The sequence below is a fragment of the Larus michahellis genome, chromosome 4 (genome assembly GCF_964199755.1).
Source record: "Larus michahellis chromosome 4, bLarMic1.1, whole genome shotgun sequence".
Classification (NCBI taxonomy): Eukaryota; Metazoa; Chordata; class Aves; order Charadriiformes; family Laridae; genus Larus; species Larus michahellis.
The window spans coordinates 77,289,761-77,309,744 of NC_133899.1; the positions used below are offsets into that span (position 1 = coordinate 77,289,761).

Sequence of the window (19,984 nt, forward strand, 5' to 3'; positions counted from 1 at the left end):
CCCTGTCCTCTCCATATCCCTGCCGCAATGCCTTCTTCCATCACACTTCCTGTGCTGGAGAGAGGGCCCAGAATGAGTCAACAGCCAGCAAGCATTCCCCGTGTTCCCTGCCAGTTTATAGGTTGCAAAATACAGATTGGGTATTGCTGAAATTAACCCTATCTCGGACACAAAGGAGAAAACGCTATCACACATGCAAATGAGTATTATTAGTTACCAGATAGACTAGCTTATCCAGCTTACCCTGGTGCACTGCAAGCCTTGAAAGGCTAGCATCATGTATGTATTTATACCAGTTTAATACTGTTACTTGTTCCAAAATTGCTATAAAAACTAGAAAGTAAAACAGCGCCTTTTGCATGCTTTAATCATACAGATCAGAAAACCACTGAGGATCAGTGTTTTCTTCAAGTCTTTAGAACATTTAAATATGAACACTGAAAACCAAATCAAGAGAACACAAATCATGTTAACCCAAGAACAAAGTAATTCTGTATTCAATACACTATAATCTCAGCTTCTCCTGTACCAAATGAGTGTTATGGCCTTGCTGTAAGGACACACAGTCTAGGTAGGCAAAATATTACCATTTCATTCTTATCCAAGTTTGGTAATCCATTTTTCATAGGTAAAAAAAAATACTTTCCCACAAAAGACTAGACATGCAGTCGGCTCTAACAATCTTGATTTAATTTTAAGAAAACAGTCCAACATACCTGTTATCTGCCATCTGTGTGCCTGTATCCACCTGCAAGTTGAAATACAGTGTTTAAAAATATTTTAATGGTAATTGGTTTACCTCAATAGAAGATGAAGACAGAACAAGCCATTGTTTAAAACCTCAATATAAATTAACAGCTGCTGGTTTTGCTAAGAAATTCATCATGCATAATCTCTTGCAGTAAAGTAAACAGCTTCCATAATAACCAATAAAAACTGGAACTTGCTCATGGTTTTTAAACAGTCTGTTAGGTGCTTTCATCTAACCCTTTTTAAACTTCCTTTTTTTCCTGTTAAGTATTCCAGATGTTAATCAATTTCTACCAGATAATAAGTCTTCAGTCTGAAGACAAGCGTCACAGTTTCTTAGACTAGCTCTGCATTCTATTAAAAAAATAAAATACCATGCCAAAGAATACAGAAATATATTATTTTCTAATTCTTAGACAGTATCACAGTAAATAATGATCTTTAATCTCTGCATATACTATATTACTATGTCTGATCTGAAAACAATGAAAGCTCAAATGAATTACAACAACTTCAGAATGACTTTTTTCTTATGTCACCGGAGCAGAAAAACATGCCTCACCTGTCTGGCTAATCAGGGCTATTTTTGTGAATCACTGATTTTGCTGCACTACACTGAATGACAACCTAGAACTGCTGCTAGATAAAGAGAAACAAAACACTGAAGGCAAGAAAATGATTTACCAGGAGAAAGGTTTTTAACATCTATGAAGGCAGAATCCTCTATATAAAGATTTGCCTTGAATTTATTTATTGGGAGTGAGAAAAAGAGGAAACATAGAAGTTAAAGTCTTTGATCCTAGCAATGACTGGAAACAACTTTAGCACAGCTACCGCAGCCCCCAAGGTCTAAATTACCCCTCCTGAGAAACCAGAGGAAGCCAGATTGCCTAACTTATTTTGCTGTTACTTCCTTACTGGGGTGAAATATCCAAGCCTGTACATCTATTTTAGTAATACAGGTCAAGTTTTTTTCCCCCTATTCTAAACAGTTCATCACAAATCAAAGTAATCACTACACATCATACAAAAACATAGCTGATATTTTCCACTATTGAGCTTTCAAGAAAGCAGATGTTAGTCTGCAAATCAAATTTAGAATAAAAAAATACCTTCCATCATTCATAAGAGTCAACAGGTCTGATTTCTTAGATTCTATAGGGCCAAGCAGGCTCATCCTTAGCCCAGCTTCCAATACACAGCTAACAAAGAACCACCTAAGTGCTAATGACATCTTGAGCGGCTGCCAGAGCAGAGGGCCCAGAGATTGCATCTACTCTGCCATCTGGAAAATGCTGATTCCTGCTCTAAGCTAGAAAAGCAACACTTTCACAGCCACATAAATAGAGTTGAAAAGCTTTGCTCATTTACAGAAATACTCAGAGTACACTTTAGATTATTCCAGAGGAAGTAAAGCTGCTTAACATCTATGAAAAAAAGCATACGAGCCCACCCTATAGATTAAGTCCAGGAACAAACAAAAGGGGCTTCTTGTAGACCATGTCTATTTCAGCAACCCAGGCACATTCATTTGCAAATGCTTATTCTTTCCTTAAGCATAACAAGAGAAAGTGGCAATGCCAGCAACCATCTGCTAGAGTAAAACAGAATTTTACTATCTTACAGCTGAAGTAAAGGAGCATACACAAGTCTTTCCTTCCATAGAGACAGAAGGCAGTAAAAAAAGAGATACAATTAAAAAGGTAAGACATAGCAAAGTGACCCAATACCAGAGTTCAGCCAACAAGTTATATGATCCTAGTCACTATTCGAGGAAGCAACAGTAAGCAACTAAAAATGTAGCCTCGCATTACTTAAAAATTAGCCTCAAAGACTCGTCTCTTCCAACCTAGGCCCAGTGACAGAGCTAATGGAAAAAATCCACTACACATACGAATTCTTCTGCTCAGTTGTTTGTGCTGTATTTCCTGCAGGGAACTACGTCTCATTCCATCTTCATTTGTATTTGGAAAACATGGAATAGAGTTCCCGTAACTCAAATAATTTTTTAAATAGCAGCTGAATTAATCTCCACTGGGACAGACATGAATTGGGCATGTTCCGACAAAAGCCATTCACCTAAGTAACAAGAAACAACAACAACAAAGAGGCACCATTCCCTGCTGCAAATACATACTTTAAGTCTTGTTTTGTTCCTCAAAGTTGTTCCTTCGGTAACTAAAAAGTAAAAAGAAGTATATAAATAAATAATTAGAAGCAGCTTTCTTACAAAACAGCTTGTAATTCCCAGTTGCATTACAGCTGTCTTTTAACGACTTAGCTGTTGCAGAGTTACTAACAAAACTGTTTGGTAAAAGCTGCTAAGGGCAGGGGAGGGGAGAGCAAAGTGATTTTAGAGAGAAAAGTTAAATGTGCACCTAGTTGAAAAAGTACAATGGCAAAGCACTGAGCCTTCAAATTTAAGGCTATCAGAACTCCAAGAAAACAATAGTGTAAGGTATTGTTATTACCACTACCACCACCAATAAGAGGCCAAATTCATATCTTGTTTCTTCTGGACAGTTCAGTGTTTTCAAATAACTAATGCAGACATGAAGCTTTGGGGAAAGAGGGGACTACATCAACCACTTGTCCTACAAAGTAGGCTGCTGCAATTTGTCCAGCATAGATGTCACACACTATTAGTCACTTAAAACAGCAGGGAACAGTAAACTTGAAGCATGCTAAGAGCGTAAAAGCTCATTATAAGGACAAGCAATACCCTGAAGGATGCAATTTTAAAAGAAAAATCTGTACATTTAATGGCAAGACATATTCATAAATACAAGTATACAGAGAATAAACGTCCTCTGCTAAAAAAGCCTATGTCTTGTACAAACCTTCTAAACACAACTAGAATACAAAGCAGGAAACTTCTACCCACAACTGTTACTGTTTTTTGCAACTACAACAAATCAGAAGGGAAAGTTATGACTTCCGTTTTAGAGCTGCTGGGTTGCCACCCTGTGGGAAGATACAAACATAATAGTCTGATACGTTTTGTAAGGAAAATTAGAAGCAATAATGAAAAAAACAGCCAAGAGGAAGGAACTCATTAACCTGTTCCACAAGCCCTGAACATTAGCAATACTTCACACCTTGGAAGTTTTCTTGAGGGAACACTATTTTGCTTAGAAATGACTTTATAAAAAATTTGCCTAGTGGTTCTGGTTTCACCTAAAACTCGTATACTTGCTTCTCTACCTTTTTATTTTGAAGCCTCGTAGGCAGGCGTTAGAAGAACAGAGTCAGACAAATCCTACAACGGTAGTACTATATGCGGTAAACAAACGTAGCAACAGCGAAAACTTCAAACAGCCTCTCATTTGGGAGGCGGGGACTTCGAAATGAAAAAACTGAGACCCCAAAATCCCACACTGCGCTGAGGGAATACAAGATCGTGGATGAGGTCAAACGAAAGAATCCCGCCTGACCTAAGCGGCTAAGGGTTTGACTCAACCCGAGCACCGCGGGGCGAGAAAGACGAGAGAAACCGTTCACCACAAACAACAGCCCTCCCACCCTCTTCCTCCCCCGCTTCCCCCGTGAGGGCGGGGGAAGGGAGGGCTCGCTGCCAGGCTCCACAGGGCGGGCGAGAGCGGCCATGCCTGTGGCCGGGACGGCTCTGCCCCGCTCCGCCAGACTAAGACCAACGCAGACTCCCCTCTTCTCTGGGTCCAAACTTCTTAAGCCAGCCTTAAAATGGTGCCTGACCGGGCTGGGCCCGACCCTGTCCGCCAGGCGGCCCCCGCCACCACCCAGCTCCACCCCGGCGCGGGCCCTAACGGCCACCGCACGCGCGCCCCATCCCCGTGCTGCGGTGGCCGACTCGGCCCCTCCGCTAGCCCCTCCACTAGCCCCCGTCGGCCACCCACCGCCCAAAGGCCGACAGCTCCGCTCCGCGACCCCGCCGCGCCCTTACCTGCCCGCGTCCCCTCACGCCCGCAGAGGCAGCAGCGCCAGCCGCCAAGCTCTCTCGCAGGCTCCCTCGGGCTGCGCCGCCGTCAAGAAAACTCCCACCCATTGGCCAAATCGCAGGCACCTCCCTCAGCAAAAGCACCGCCGATTGGTCCCAACAGCACCACGGCCACCGCGCCGCACGCGGGCCATGTTGACTATCCGACGGCGCGGCGCTCAGCCAATCAGAGAGCGAGCGCCGATCCGTGGTGGGGGGAGGGGGGCGCGCTGGTGAATATGCGCGCCGGGCTGGCGGCGCGCGGGGAGAGCGCGTGATGCGGGGTGGGGGTTGGGGGGGCGGCTGGTGCCTGCGTCCTTAAAGCGACAGAGGCCGCGCGAGGCGGGGGGGTGGGAGGTAACATGGTGGCGGGCCGTCGTTAGGCGCTGTAGGCCGCGCTCTCGGAACGCGCCGGGAAAGGCCCTCACGGGGCGGCGGGGGCGGGCACCAGCCCAGGCGGAGGGGAGCGACCTCCCGCTGTTGGTGCCGTGGCGGCCGGGTGTCTTTAACCGCTCCGGCGGCGGCGCCGTGAGCGATTCGCTGAAAGGCGGCCCTCGGGCTCTGGCGCACTGAGGGAGGGCCAGGGCAGCGTGGCCAGGAGCTGCCGGCGCGCTGCGGTTTGGAGGAGAAGGAGGAGGAGGAGGAGGAGGAGGAGGGCCGAAGTTGCTTCCGGGATGGCAAGGAGCGCTGCATCTCTCCCCCGCGTCTGCCTTGGCTGCGGGTTGTTAAAATAATGCGTGCTGAGGGCTGGGAAATGCCGTTTCTGAAGCGGCCGGCGGCCGGCTGCTGGAGTGCGGTGCTGCCTCCCGCTTTTTTCGGCCGCAGAGACAGAGGTAGCAGCGCCTGGCTTCTGCTCAGTCCCCTGCCTGCACCGAAAGGTTGACCGTCCTAGCAGATACACATACATGTGTTTGAAAGGTTGTACTTTAACAAGAATAATAATGTGATCGTGGTTTTAAGAACCTCCCTGTATATCGTCTGCATGGATAAGACTAAATGCTCAAAGTTAAAGGGTAAATCAAAGAGCCGAGTGCTTCCTATTAAAAAAAAAAAAAGCCCTTTTTGATGTTTCAGATCGAGCACCTTTTGAAAATGCAGATGTTGCACATGTTAACCTTTACAGCATTGTTTCCTAGTCTAGATATGGACATAATTTCCACTTCTGTAACAGAACAAAACAAAAAAAGGGCACCAAACAACCAAAGAAACCCTAACAGCCCAGCTTCTGCCTAACAGCTGAGCTTCTGTTCGTGTGGTGATTTGTAAGCAGCAGATGCTGCGTCGCACAGTGTTAGGAAAAGTGCAGTTTCAGCATCTGAGGCCACAAGAGTTTTAGTAATCTTTCACTCTGTAGGAAAAACCTCTAACCCTTCATTGTGTCAGTGGATTCCCTTGTTCGAAAAAAAGTTTTCTGCAGGTCTGCAACTTAGTCTTGGATTTCAAGTAATTAATGACTAGGGTTTATCATCACTATCCTTTCACAGGCAAAATTAAAATTTGGAAATGATGAGACCAATTTTTTTATTAATTAACAACTAATCAATGCATTAATGTTGGATTAATTCAGTTACTGTAGGAATTTAAGTGACAGGAATAACCAAGGAACCGTTGGTTAAATAGGTACTAACACTGTAATTAATGAGTAAGATAACTTTGAATTACATTCAAACAGCTAAAGAACTGCAGGAATGTTCCAGAGTCAGTCACACAAACAAGCAGATTTGGTGGACCAGAGGACATGTTCAGTGGAAGGTTTTTCTTCCACTTCTTTTCTTTGCTTTTAGCTCCCTTTCCCCGTTTCTCCAAACCAGTCCTTTTTCTATACTTTCTTTTTTATACTTGCATGAGTTCTTATTTGTGACAACTTTATTCATGATAGCAGCTACACTTAATTCTCAGTCTTCCAAAGAAGAACATAATGAAGTCTGAAAGGAGGATTTATCCAACAGTATTCCTACTTCACGCTTTTGTTCTTGCTGCTGCTGGTTCACAGCTCTCAAGTACGCTTTTAAGCTTTTTCTGTCAATCTCCATTTTGTTAAAAGCTATTTCTCCTTTTCACCCAGAAGACATCTGGAGTACAAAGTCCAAACTTTGTCTCCTACAAAGATGTAGGAAGTTTTGCTAGAGTAGGTGATGTAGCTGCATCTTTCTGCTGTTGCTGGAATACACCGCAGCCCTATTCAGACTATTTGTTGCACTACTGCTTCTTCTGTGGCATGTGTAGAGTTTGTCCCTCTGCACTAGTCACTGTCTTGTTAATGCAATTCTCATAAGTGGTGCAAACCCTGAATTAAATTAAAATTAGGATGGTCTTGTAAAAGTAGGTTTGGTTTCTTCTGGACCAATTATTGAAGCCTTGAAAGAGGCCAGAGTGCTGTAAGTATCTGTCTCTGTCCACTGATGTGTATCAAAGTAAACATACATTTAAATTACTTTACTTCCTTGGATTGTTACTGCCCCTCTCCAAAGGCATTAATCTCCCATGATTAATGAGGGATTTTTGCTGACCGTTTTCTAACCTTTTGTAGTACCGTGGCAGACTTTAGGACTGTGGATAAGGCACAATCTGTGGAGTCATCTTGCTGTCAGGTACTCCTACCCTGCAGAGAGCTGCAAAAAGACATTTGCTGAATCACCATGGCTTGATTTAAACACCCAGCCTAGCATATAAGAGAGCTTGGAGAACCAAAACTGAGAGAAGGGATTATGGCAGAGCTGCTGCACAGATGCACCAGACACTGGAGAGAAAGCTTAGGCTGAGATCTGTAACTGGCATTAAAATGTCTGTGTCTTCTGCCCTTGGGTGGGTATTAATGGAAACTGCTCTCACTTAGTGAGATGCCAGACATTCACAGCCTAATTTGAGAGATAAGACTTAGCTGTCGATGACTTTTTCTGGAGGGGGAGGAAGTACTTTGATCATGGCTAAGTGGAGTCTTGGTACTAAATAGCTAATGTGCTTCTTAATTAATTTGTTCTGTCTCCAGAGACATGTTAAGTACTATGCATGTGATACAGTGTCCTGCATAGAAATTGCCCTGTGAAATCAGAGAGAGGAGTAAAAATTCCTTTCCATATTTGTGTGGTAGAAATAGCGTAATTAAAGTGGGAGCTAAAGTTGGTCCAACAACTATCCAGCACCTGAAAATCCTAGCTTAAAACATAGAAAAAGAAGCTGAAGGTATGTACTCTATGTGGCAGGGATTTGCTTATTTGCACATTTAAAATGCATCAGTGGTTTCCTGGAACAGTGGACAGCAAATACAAACATTAAAGAGGGCAAAGAGAGTATCATAAATGTAATTGGGCACTCATTAGTTTAAAGTCTTTGAAAAGATCGGTGGTAACAAGACCAGATTGAACATTCCACAGATTTTTTTCTACCAGTATCTGAACAAACTGAGTGATGGAGGAACTTGTTCTCGTTAGTGGAGCAGTATTCATGTTTGATGTTAATGTGAATATTCACATTAGAAAGGCTGAAAGGCACACTCTGAGCAAAAGACACAAACAAAATTTGCTACTGCCAAGTTTGGCCTTCAGCCAAGGGTGCAATTAAAAACAGAAACAGCACACTTGTACCTTGCCTTGCCATCTCTGAATAAATTCTTTGATAGGTGGCAATGAAAAAGCTTCGTGTTGTATAAACCAATATGAGCTCCGTGTTTCAGAAAATTAAAATATTAAAAAATGCCAAGATTTTGCTATGAGGGTTTTCATTTTCATAGTGCTTATAAAAATCACATTCCAGACTGTCTTCCCTGAGCATGTGTATGCATACGTGCACATTTTAAAATAAATTAAAAAATTAAATACTGTGGAGTCTGTCCTCTCCTTTTTCCTTGCTGAGAAAGACAAGTGACTAAGACACTGAATGCAGACCATTGCTGTTGCATTCTCTTCTGGTTGCCAGGTCACTCTCACTAAGCAAGTGCAGTGGAATTCACTTAAGTGCCACCTTGATGGATTGCCAGGGAAGAGGTATTGTGCTGTGCCTTTCAGTGATTGCACAGATCAATTGGCACACCTTCACCAAAAAAGTCATCTTAAACAGTGTGCATCCAAGCCTGGCTGCAGCAGTCTTTGTTTCCTAGCAGGTTTTTTTTTTTTAACTAGGACTTCATGCATACTGTTATTTTTTTGCTAAATTGTGGCTGCATAAAGGATAAAAGTAACTGATCTGTAGTAGCTCTGGAGCTGGGTTGGGTTTTTTTTTTTTTGTTACAAATTCTAGGAGAGCAAGTCTATTTTTCTGTCTCTTTGCCAAGGTCATTGTTTTTCTTACCCTGCTGCTCTTGAAAAAAAAGGAACTCAAAATATGGGGAAAACTCTGATTTTATTTGGAGAGAATGAATTAACTTCCTGTTTGTGTATGTATCAAGGTAAAATATTTTAGCAGCTTCTTTACAGGAGTTGCCAATTTGTGTGCTGCTTTTTTTTTTTAATAGAAAATACTTGGGCCTGTCAACAAACTCACAGATGCTTCCATGAAGCAAATATTTTCCTTGCTGACAATGCTGACTTCCAAGGACAGCTGAAACAGATAGGAAGAGAAAATTGTAACTGAAAGACCAGTTCAAGTATGGGAAGAAAAGTTCAAGTATGGTAAGGTTTTGAGGGCTTTACTGCTGGAAGAGTCAAGTAAGAAGTTTGCTTGAAGAAGGCAGTTTTGAAAATGCATGAACTAGATAGCAAAGCACTATAAAAAGCAGGGGAGAATAAGTAGCTGTGTGGAAGAACAATGATCACCCAAGACACAAGGTGAGCCTGAAGAGGAGAAGATTTCAAAGGCTCTGATCCTTATGATGTCTATGAACAGAATCCCATTGATTTTAGGAGACTTTTGATTGTGTTCAAAGGGAATTCAAAGACAGGAATGCTGTTATGCTGTAGCAGAAGAGAAAGATGACTTTAGCAGCACTGATGTTTCAGATAAGGATTCTTTCACAGAATGGCAGGGGTTGGAAAGGGCCTCTAGAGATCATCTAGTCCAAACCCCCTGCTAAAGCAGGTTCACCTAGAGCAGGTTGCACAGAATCGTGTCCAGGTGAGTTTTGAATGTCTCCAGAGGAAACTCCACAACGACTTTCAAATCATCTTAGTTTAAAACCATCAAATTGACAATCAGACAAAACACAGAAATGGCAAGCATGAGCTAAATAATTTTGGATGTAGAATAAGACCTTAGTGAGGCAGTAAATACAGCAGAGATCCTTATCTGAAATGACCAACTATGAATTTAAAAAAAAAATTGAGGGAGGAAGCAGTGCGTACATGCAGGAAACATACAGAAAAAAACTAAGATAACCTTTAGAGAACGCAAGTCTGAAATGCTCCTAAGACCTATGCAAGGAGAGTTGTTCCAGAAACAAAAAATGAAGCATTTGGGAAGGGAAAAGGGCATTTTGAAATTTTGAATTTGGGAAGGGAAAAGGGCATTTTGAAAAGGGCATTTTGTTTAAAATTCTTCTACATTGATGCAGTAGATAAACCATGGAATAGGATGAGGTTCTACTAAAAACATAGCAGGAGGAGAAAAAAATGGGGGGGGGGGGGGGCGGTGCGGGCAGGGAGGGAGGAGCCAGGATGTTTTCCTGGATATGTCATAAAGAAATTAGAATCCAGGACAGCAATGGATTAACAGCATCTTCTCCATAGTTACATACTAACTACCTTTAAGCAGTGCTAACTCAGATCACCAAGAAGTAATTTATGCAGTAAGCAAATTACTGTCACTATTTGACATTAAGTAGCAACATCAGAAGCAATTCACCTTCAGGAAAGTGAAGTCTATGCTGTGGTTAGAAATGATCCAGGTCTAGGATTCCTGGTAAAGTTTGGAAAACTAGCCCTGGAATCTGTCTAGGACTGCAGGGAGTTTGGAATTGGAGAACCTTATCTGTCTGAGAAGTAGCATCTTGTGACTGCAGCCTAGGCACATCCCATCCCTTCCTGGATACTCTGAGTGCACATGTGTCTTGGGGGAGCATGCTGGGAAGAAAATGATGAGCTGTCATGTTGAAGGGGGTTAGAATCTAGAATGGTGTAAAAACGCAAATGATCCTCCTCTTTTTACAGACCAAAGGGTGGAGAAGCTGCCCTCATGGCTGTGGCTGTCTGTCTGAAGTACCACTGTGCAGTTTAAACATGCATTTATACATTTAATTAGAAACTAGCAGAATAATCAAGTATTGAATGCAAAATGAATTAAATTAGTAATAGCAAGCTAAAGGAAAAGCTTTGTAAACCACATTTCAAAAATATGGACTATTTGTGGAATAAAGCTCAGCTTTATATTCTTCCCGTTATACAAAGGTCACTTACAACTTGTACTTAACAACAGATTTTATTTCTGCATACAAGATGCATATGCTTTACTGACCTTAACATTATGTATGTTTTCAAAGGCAAATACAGACAAGCTAGAAAAAAAACCTACTTGACCTTTCTGTTACTCCAAATACATTAATTCCTCAGGAGGAGGAATATAAATACAAAAATATAAGGATAAAGCAATGTTTTAACTCTTAAGTAAGGAAAGGAACGTAGCCTAATCATTATAGCATGAACATAAGGGTTGAGAGAACAGAGGTGTCACAGTATGACCTCCTGCAAGTCACCTTGAGGCTTAAGAATACTGGATGAATATAGTTCATATTGGATGCTTAGCTGTTACGTGCAGTTCTGAAGTAGGTGAGATATTTTTTAGGATTTCATGAACTTTAGTTAATTTAGTAGCTACTGCCAGTGAAATGAATTATTAGGCAACAGAGAACTGTCCTTGCAGACATAATGTAACCACGCTACATTGGAAAAGTTATTAACTCAGGGTTAAATTGTCACGTTAAAAACATCAGTCTTGAATAGCAAACAACTTATAGCTGTATTGCCTAATTGCAAACCAATCCACAAACTGTATCTCAGTTAGAAACCCTCTGTTAATTCCCTTTGGCTCTGAACAGTTAATTAGGTACTGAGTACTTTGGGTAATCAGGTGCTTTGGCAGTATCCCTGTTTCCTTGGAGCAACAGCTCCAAGATCACACCACCCTCCACCATTATCCCTTCATGTCTTTCCCACCTGTTTGTTCAATGCAGGTGCATTTGCCTTTTACTTACCCATTTGATTGCAACTGCAGGTTGAGCAAAGATGATGACCTGTTCCCTTTTGCAACAAAGGGAGTGTTAGCTTCTACTATGCAAAGTGTTCTGGGTATACTTATGAGAGTTTTTAATAATAGCAGCTAGAGTAAGTATCATAGTGGAACTACCCAGTTTTTCCTGCTTATGTAAAGATACTAAAGTCATCTGGAAAATACTGTTCTTACTGTGGGACAAATTACTCAGCTCCCATTTAGTAGTAAATTTTGCTGACTGTGACATATTACAGAATGCAAACTACAGTGGGACTTAGATAGAGATCAGTATGCAGGACAAATTAACCAACGCCTGGACAGCTATAATAAACAAGAATCCTTATGTGGATTTGCTGACTGAGCAGCACCTTCCCAAATAGAACTGGCAACCATTCAACCTGCTACTGTTGTTGTGAAGAAACTTCTTACAGGTTGGCTTTTTTTTTTAAAGAATGGATTTTTATTGACTTTCCAGATGACATTATTAATCCACGTAAACAGGATTTTTACTTTGCACATAATAGAAAGTGTAAACAGAAATTTGAGCATCAGTATATGCTCACTTCTTCAACGCTGACCCAGCACTCGCCTTCTAAAAAAAGTCCTGTTGTTTTCAATTTGCACTTCCATTCTGAACCATTTGTAGATACTCCTTGTACAGCTTTTCTTGGGTTTCATAAAGTTTCTTTAGCTTCTTAATTTGACCTTTGCTGAGTTCTTTGCCTTCTGTATCATGGGTGGGAAATCCCTGAAATATTAAAAAAAAAAAAGATAATATTTAAGATAAATTCTTGGACTGCTTTTGCTCCTTATGGAACAGTGTTTTAATAAGATAGGGGGATAATGTCAAGCTGTCAGGATAGGGTGCATCTTGGCTAATTTTAGTTGCCCAGAAGTTTGACAACTAACTTTGATTATTTGTGTATGTTCCCTTCCTAGTTAATGAAGGGGCAAAGGGTGTATTTATTGTCTGTCCTGTTCTAAGTAAGGGAAGCTTAGACAACTAACTTCTAGATGGTTATAGTTAAGAGAATAATGACTAATCCCTAAACAGATGGCTTAGAGACCGCTTTTAATCATACTAGCATATTGAATCCAAAGCTTAAAGCAAAAGCAGTAAAAGATTTGTTTTATTGATGGAGAAAGTATGATACGAGTTTTTATGCACATTTTCCTTGGCTTGCAGGGGTATTTTCCAGTGTTTACACTTTCCATTCTTACTTGCCCCCAGGGCCCGTATTTGTGGGTGAGAGGACAGGTAGAAGCAGGATCAATGTCCCAGATTAAGAGCTGCAGAAACAGTGCTTTATGATTTCCAAGTAACACCTTTTATCCTCAAGGGGAGCAATCAAGAGCCAAGTGGCAGAACCAAAAAGGAAACACAGGACCTCTCTGAAAAACATGGCTCTGTCTATCAGTTCTGGCGGAGTTGGGGAGTTTGTACTTGCAAGTGAATTCCTTGCCTTGCAACAGAGTAGTAAATCTGTGAACACACATCATACATGTTCCTATCTACAGGGAATTTTGCTCTGCAATGAGAGGGGCCAAAGGAGACCGATGTACAATGAAAATAGCCTTGAAATGATAGATAATAGTTAAGAGAGCCTTGCTCCCCAATGCAAGATATATGCAATAAAATTAATATATTGCCTTTTCTTTGTCTCCTTCCCTCCTCCCGCTATGTTAATAGCACTGCCCTGGAGGTTTTGGAACAAGATTGGCTATGTACACATTCAGTTAAGTGTGTACAACTAGTGGGGAAGAAAAACTAGTCTCTATCTAAAGAAAAATCTCTTACGTTTTCATCAAACTTGGAATATTTGTCATGTTCTGATTTAAACATTTCATGTGGTGGAATCTTCATTTTTGCCAGTTTTGCCGCCTGTAATATAAAATGTGCATTAACTGCATTAGCATCACAGTTAATTACTGACAACCTGTCACGTATGCAAAAGGAAAAGTAGACTATAATTTGCAAATGAAAGAGCATTTCATTCACAATTGTTTATCATGTTAGAAGAAGCTTCAGTGAGGAACAACTCAATAAGTCTTAGCTATGCTTGTCTGGGGGAAAAAATATGTTTTATATCTGTAAAGAACCACTTAATAAAATAGATGCATTGCAGGAACTCAAAACTCACTTACGTACTCCAAAAACTACATCTGATTTCTGCTAATTTGGTTCCTTAGTGTTTTAGGTGTAAGCACAAAGTGAATAGTTGCTATGAGTAAAGAATATTCAGCAATTAAATCATTGCAAAGGGAACCACCTTTATCAACAATTTCCTGCTGACAAGCCCAGGTTTCTATGCAGTTCACAGCAGGATCAGGATGCAAGTAATTGCACTGAAAAAACCCTGAACTTTCACTTATCTGTAAACAAGCACATCTCAGAATCCTTTCCAAGTAATTTATGCCCAGTGTAAGGGAATCACCTTTTTGAAAGAATGCAAAAAAGCTTCTTGGAATTTGTGGATGATAAATGCTATTTATCTGGTTTTCTCTTTGTACATGGTGATCTCTAAAAGTTTACTTCCTCTTTTAACTCAGGAGTACATTTCTTGTACTGTTATAGTCATCAGCACAGTAAACATTCTTTTCTTCTTATGAGTTCATCTCCTCCAGCTGCCTACTCCTCATCCAAAGCCTAAAACCTTTGATCTATCTCAATTCCAACAGTAGAGATAAGTTATTTTCTTTTTACAAAGCACTACATTTCAGAGTTTAATCACAGGGAACAGGTGGATTCTTAAGAGAAAAAAACCTCCTATTTTCACACATAGAAATGGAAGAAAATAATAAATGACATAAGCAAAATCTTCTCTAACAGGCATGTAAGACACTGCTTTGGCAATTAAAGAAGTAATACTGTCTATACACTGAACTAAGTGCTACAAATTCTCCTCAGAAGCTTTTGTAGTCTTTAGTTGCATTTTCAAAGATGGCTTCTCTGAAATAGGAGCTGTATATTCAAATCTGAACTCAAAGCCAAAGTCATTCTAAGCAGGAAACTGTAGACAAAAAAATAAATAAATGGAGGCCCAGTTAAGGCTGGGCAGAGCGCCTGTGTTCTAATGTAATCTTTCCTACACGTGACTATTGCTGTTAACACTTTTCTTCAAAACCAGATTAAAAGGATCTGAACACTTACTTCCTGCTCTTGTTTTTTCCTGGCTGCTTCTTCTTTCTTCCTTTTTTTCTCTTCTTCAATCTATGAAAGGCAATGTTAATGAGTAAAAGGTAACCAACTACTTCATTTAGTTGTTTTCTACAAATCTGAGCCAGCTAGCTCCCCTGGATATCTAATTACAGACAGAACTGGCAGCATGACCTGCAGCAAAACCATCATGCCTTATAATTAGGATTGTCTGATACTTCCCACTGTATGACTTTGATTTCATTTGCTTTAATTCACAGTTAAACCAGTTTTAACTGTTCAGAATGCATTTTGCATGCAAAGTGTATACATATAAAAGAATTCCTACAAAGCCCGCAAAAGCGATGGTCCTGCCATTCCACAGGGAAAAATGTTTTGCAAATGACTTCAAAAAAAAGACCATATTTCGCTGATATTTTAAGCTCTTGCCTCAAACTGTGAAGACATTACAGTTTCTCAAGAAGCAGCTGTATCCCTCGATGTTCCTAGGGAAACAACTATCCAAATTTAGCCAACTTATAAAACTTTAATAAAAATAAAAATCTCATCTTGCACTTGCTTAGGAGAGACCTATCAGTTCTCCAAGGGTTCTGACAGTACTGCCCTGTTTCCAGGGAAAATGTACTCTAGCTGTGGGTTCCACCCAGCAGCTACATACAAACTGCTTTCAAATGTCTTTTTGTTGAAAACATCTGGAATTGGCTGAAACTACATTTTATTTCTCCCTTTTCTAAAAAACATCTACATGGAAGAAATAATGTTGGAAAGTCTTCCAGACAGTTTTAGGCATGATGGAATTTTATTATTTGTTAAAACTGAAGACAGACATATGAAGTGTTACCTTCGGATGTTACAAAGCCAAATATTAATGCTAGGAAGTGCCACAAGGAGGGCTTCTGTACAGACCTTGTGCATGTGGACTAGAATTCACAATCTTTATATAGTAACACGTGAATTCTTACCCCCACACCCTGAACATCTCACTCATCCATACTACATTAATTAAGATTTAGCCAGTGCATTTTGTTCTCACATATCAGATAAATACAGTCTAGTCCTATGGAAAATGTCAACTTCATTTTTACAGACAAAAGAAGTCTCATTGGAGTTGTTCTTCCAGAGAGATAAGACAGTATGCATGCAATACTCAACATCCCAACCTTAGAGGTATTCATTAGGTCCCATACAAAATTTTCAAGAAGCTACTGTTTCAAAAATTCTTTTCCTGAACACACTTAAATTTTAATGTCAATTCTCTTATGTTATTTGCTGTGTTGCTAGTCTGTTAAGATTTTTCTTACAAGTTATCAAATAAATGTAAAAGTATCTATAGCTTACACATTACTTTAAAGTTAAAAAATATAGAAAGCTTAAAATAATAACCTTTTTCTTTTCTTCTCTTTCTTTCAATAACGTGTCCTTATCCACTAATTTCACCACAGTTGGAAGTCCTAAAGAAGCAAAAACAGATGAATGAGTTTCCAATGCTTGACTAAACGTATTTACTCTATGATAACTGTTTTCTTTTTCCAATTGGAATGCAAATACAACTGAGTAACTATTCAAAAGTGACCAAGAAATTAGGTGCTACACAAAAAGATTGCAATGTAGGTTTTTATATTTTTTACATTTATTCCAGTAAAACAGTTCTGTAATATATATTCATACATCAGAAATATTATATGCTGCAGCTTTGCAGTCCTTGACTTTGTTGGATTATTCCAGCTTAGTCTTGACAGGTTGTTTTCCCACTTCTTATGAAAATAGTAAGAGTATGAAAACAGCTACCTACAAAGTGGCAAGACATATAATTGCATACCTTCATGATCTTCAAATCGAACACCAAGTTCAGGAAGGATGTCATCTCGAAGAGCATCACTCAACTGCAGCACTTCAGTTACTATAGAGCATGAAAAGTACTTTTAGTGAAGTAAGATTTGGTGAAAGTATACTTCTATCCTGCTACACAGTTATTTAAATTCAATTAAGAAATTGCCGCTCTCTCACATAGGCCAGAGAAAGGTCTTTTGTTTTAAAGTGATAAACCTTTCAAGTAAGTTCTGCCTTCTTGCTCCTACACGGAGAAGCAGCCTGTTTCTTTGCAGGGACTTGAGATTCATAAATTTCTTCCAAGACATCCTCATTGTTCCTTAAGGGGAACAGAAAGAAAATCCAAGGCAATTCAGAAATGATGCAACAATTCTACCAGGCTATAGTGGAAGGGTATATGACTCAGGAAGATCCTAATGGTTGCTGTATGATTTCCAATAAGAAGGGTTAAGAACGCTATTTTAGAAAAATCACAAATAAACGTACCCTGTGCTACATCTAACAGTGCCTTTGAAGAACTATGATTTTGTTGGTTTGATAACTACATATACACGTCTCAGAGTTACTGTAATCCAAACATCCTCTTTTTCTACAGATAGTTATCTTTACCACCTACTCTGACCAAGCTGTTTTTTTCAAGCACGCTAGTTGCAGCAGAACAGAGAATTTTGATTTGGCTTTCTGGATGCTGATCAGGACATCATGACTAACATTCTTTTTTTTTTTTCTTGCAAACTTATGAAAGAGTCTTTGATGACAGCAAATGGTTAAGAACTCAAGATTTAGCTGAAATAGATGCTATCAGGGCTTAAGAGGAAAACAAGTCTTCATACAAGATATTTACTTGGATGAGAAATTGTATCAGCTGAGAAGCAGCAGAACAGTTAAGAGGAACTAAACGCATCAAGAAGACCAAGTATGTTGCTGTTGTGAACTTAATTCAGTGACATTTCTCATGGACAGTCTTGTATTTAGGAGGAAATGCTTACCAAGTCTGACAAGATAGGTACTTGGGTTAGATGATACCATGTGCTTATAATAAACACGTGTTTTCCCTTTCAGCAACTCTCATCTGGTTAAACCTAAGAAGTAATAGGGGTCTCAAAGGTAATAATTCTGGCAGTAGAAGCTACCATCCAGACATTGTATTAAACACTGCACATATCAGTAGATATAAGTACCATACCTGAGCCTTCATCTCTTCCATAATTCTCAGAGCCTCAGAGAGCTGAAGAGTGAACAGAGCACTGACTATCCTAATACCATAAAAAGGAACAGTCACCCTATTTCATTGCCTGGCAGTATTCTCTGACTCTCTCTTTGTATAGGGAAACATTGCAGTTTATAGAAGCTCTTTTGTCTGCCATGAAATAAGTCGTTATTTTTCTTGATCCAGAGCAGTTATACACAGTGAACCACATTCATGTTTGGTGCAACTCTAAATAAGCCATTAAGATAAACAAGGGATAAGATTACCTCACTGGCTGTTAACAGTAAAAGGTGTTGACTCTAATCTAGGCAAAGATTTACACATATCATGTCAAGGATGTATCAGATACACCTACTGCTTATTCAATAAAACAGCGTCTGCTCAGTTACAAATATTTACTTATCAGAAATCATGAATAATTGAAAGTTTAAGAAGAAATCCATCAAGGTAGAGAATAAGGAGAAATTAATAAAAAAACATGTATTATTTATGAAAGGACACATCCTCTGATATCCAGAGGAGTCAGCACTGTGCTTCTTAGGGCTGAAATGTGCCTGTTCTTTTCATGTGGTACCTCCAGAGGAAAGGCGCGTAGGGGTTGGGTAGGGGGTTGTTTATAGGCTGTTCTAAGACATAAGCGTTATCCTCACTGAGGACAGTGACCAGGAAACCAGTGGGATAGTACTTTATCACCAGTGCCCATAAACACCCTGGCAGCTTGGCACTCCTTGAGCCTGTGACTATTTGCCAGACTTCTTTTCACATTTTCTGTGAATTTCAAGCCAAAGAGTATCAGATGTGAAACAGATGTTGTGCTGTTGTAAACGGGAACACTGTGATGGGAATGCTGGATGTTAAGACTGGCAGTGAAAGACAAGAGCAGGCAATGATCAAGTTTGTCCCAATTCTGATCAACTCATGATATATTAGGAAGAGGGCAGAGGGCTTTTGACTGTGTCCTAGAAGCAGCTTAGGGCAAGATATGGGATGGCACCAGCACCCACGGCAGGAAACAAAGATGCAGGCAGAGTTCAGTCATGGACATCTTTACCACAGAGTAGTCAATTTAAGCAGAAGTCTTGAGGTAAGTAACAAACAACTGAAGAGACTTGCTCCTGTTTAAACATCTGAATAACAATTTGCTGCTAATGAGAATTCTGAAGCATTGGGGGCTGCACTGGAACAAAGATCTGCTCCAGTGTCCATCCTTGCAGAGACAACTATACGGGGTCTTTGCAGTTTGTCAGGTACTCAAGTAAAACGTCAGGATGTGCAATATAGAGATGTCTTTTGCAGAGATTTTCTGCATTTCTTTCCCTTATACAGTTAGCACAGTGTTTTCTTTCTTCTGTTTATCATTATTGCTAGATATGTTCACAAAGTAAGTCAAGATAACTGCAAACGATCAGTGCAGGTCTCCAGTTTGAATACTAAATAAGCTGATAAAATAGAGAATTTATTTTACTAATGTGTTTGAATGCTAGCCATTCTGGATGATGGTAACATTTTTGTAGATTGTATACATTTTGATTCTTACCAAACCCCATAGTTTTACAAATGTGAAATGCTTTTAAATATAGATACATTTTTAAAAGTTATGTGTACATGGATGTGGATATCTGTATTCCTCTGCAGGTTTTACAGAAGCAGCATACTTTTTATTTAACTTCTAAGAATACTTAAAGCAATTCAGATCATGTTAATTAGTATTTAACACCATCCTGCCGGCATCAGGCTATGATGGGGAAACTCCCATCATGTACAACCATGTACAGGCAATATCCCCAGCCATTAATTAGAACAACTTCTACAGTAATTTAACACTTCCTGCAAGAAAGAATTTAATGGGTATAGAGAAACAAATTAGTAGCATGTCAGTACTGGTCCTGCCAAGCGCCACTCAGCTTCCATGTATCAAATAGTTTAATGAAAAGTGCCTCCCTGG

General features: G+C 40.0%; 2 protein-coding genes across 17 annotated transcripts in view; both read right to left on the reverse strand.

Moving 5' to 3' along the window:
• The window catches only part of NAP1L4 (nucleosome assembly protein 1 like 4), a 28,808-nt gene extending 23,912 nt beyond the window's left edge, over positions 1-4,896 (reverse strand). For 3 of the 12 annotated variants that reach the window (XR_012586822.1, XR_012586823.1, XM_074585730.1), the window contains exons 1-3: positions 4,673-4,770; positions 2,888-2,928; positions 717-748 (exon numbers count right to left, since the gene is read on the reverse strand). Coding sequence is in view for 4 of the 12 variants with exons in the window: in XM_074585730.1 (XP_074441831.1) it covers positions 717-730 (14 nt within the window). In the remaining 8 variants the exon portion in view is untranslated. Of the gene's footprint in view, positions 1-716; positions 749-2,887; positions 2,929-4,672 lie in introns of all 12 variants that reach the window. The other 9 variants (XR_012586821.1, XR_012586820.1, XM_074585728.1 and 6 more) reach the window with 7 other exon arrangements.
• A 6,084-nt stretch (positions 4,897-10,980) lies between these two features.
• The window catches only part of CARS1 (cysteinyl-tRNA synthetase 1), a 37,673-nt gene continuing 28,669 nt past the window's right edge, over positions 10,981-19,984 (reverse strand). For 3 of the 5 annotated variants that reach the window (XM_074585739.1, XM_074585736.1, XM_074585741.1), the window contains 5 exons: positions 16,819-16,899; positions 16,383-16,450; positions 14,994-15,053; positions 13,641-13,724; positions 10,981-12,590 (listed from right to left, as the gene is read on the reverse strand). In XM_074585739.1, coding sequence (XP_074441840.1) covers positions 12,456-12,590; positions 13,641-13,724; positions 14,994-15,053; positions 16,383-16,450; positions 16,819-16,899 — 428 coding nt within the window. In that variant the 3' untranslated portion in view covers positions 10,981-12,455. The remainder of the gene's footprint in view (positions 12,591-13,640; positions 13,725-14,993; positions 15,054-16,382; positions 16,451-16,818; positions 16,900-19,984) is intronic. The other 2 variants (XM_074585740.1, XM_074585737.1) reach the window with 2 other exon arrangements.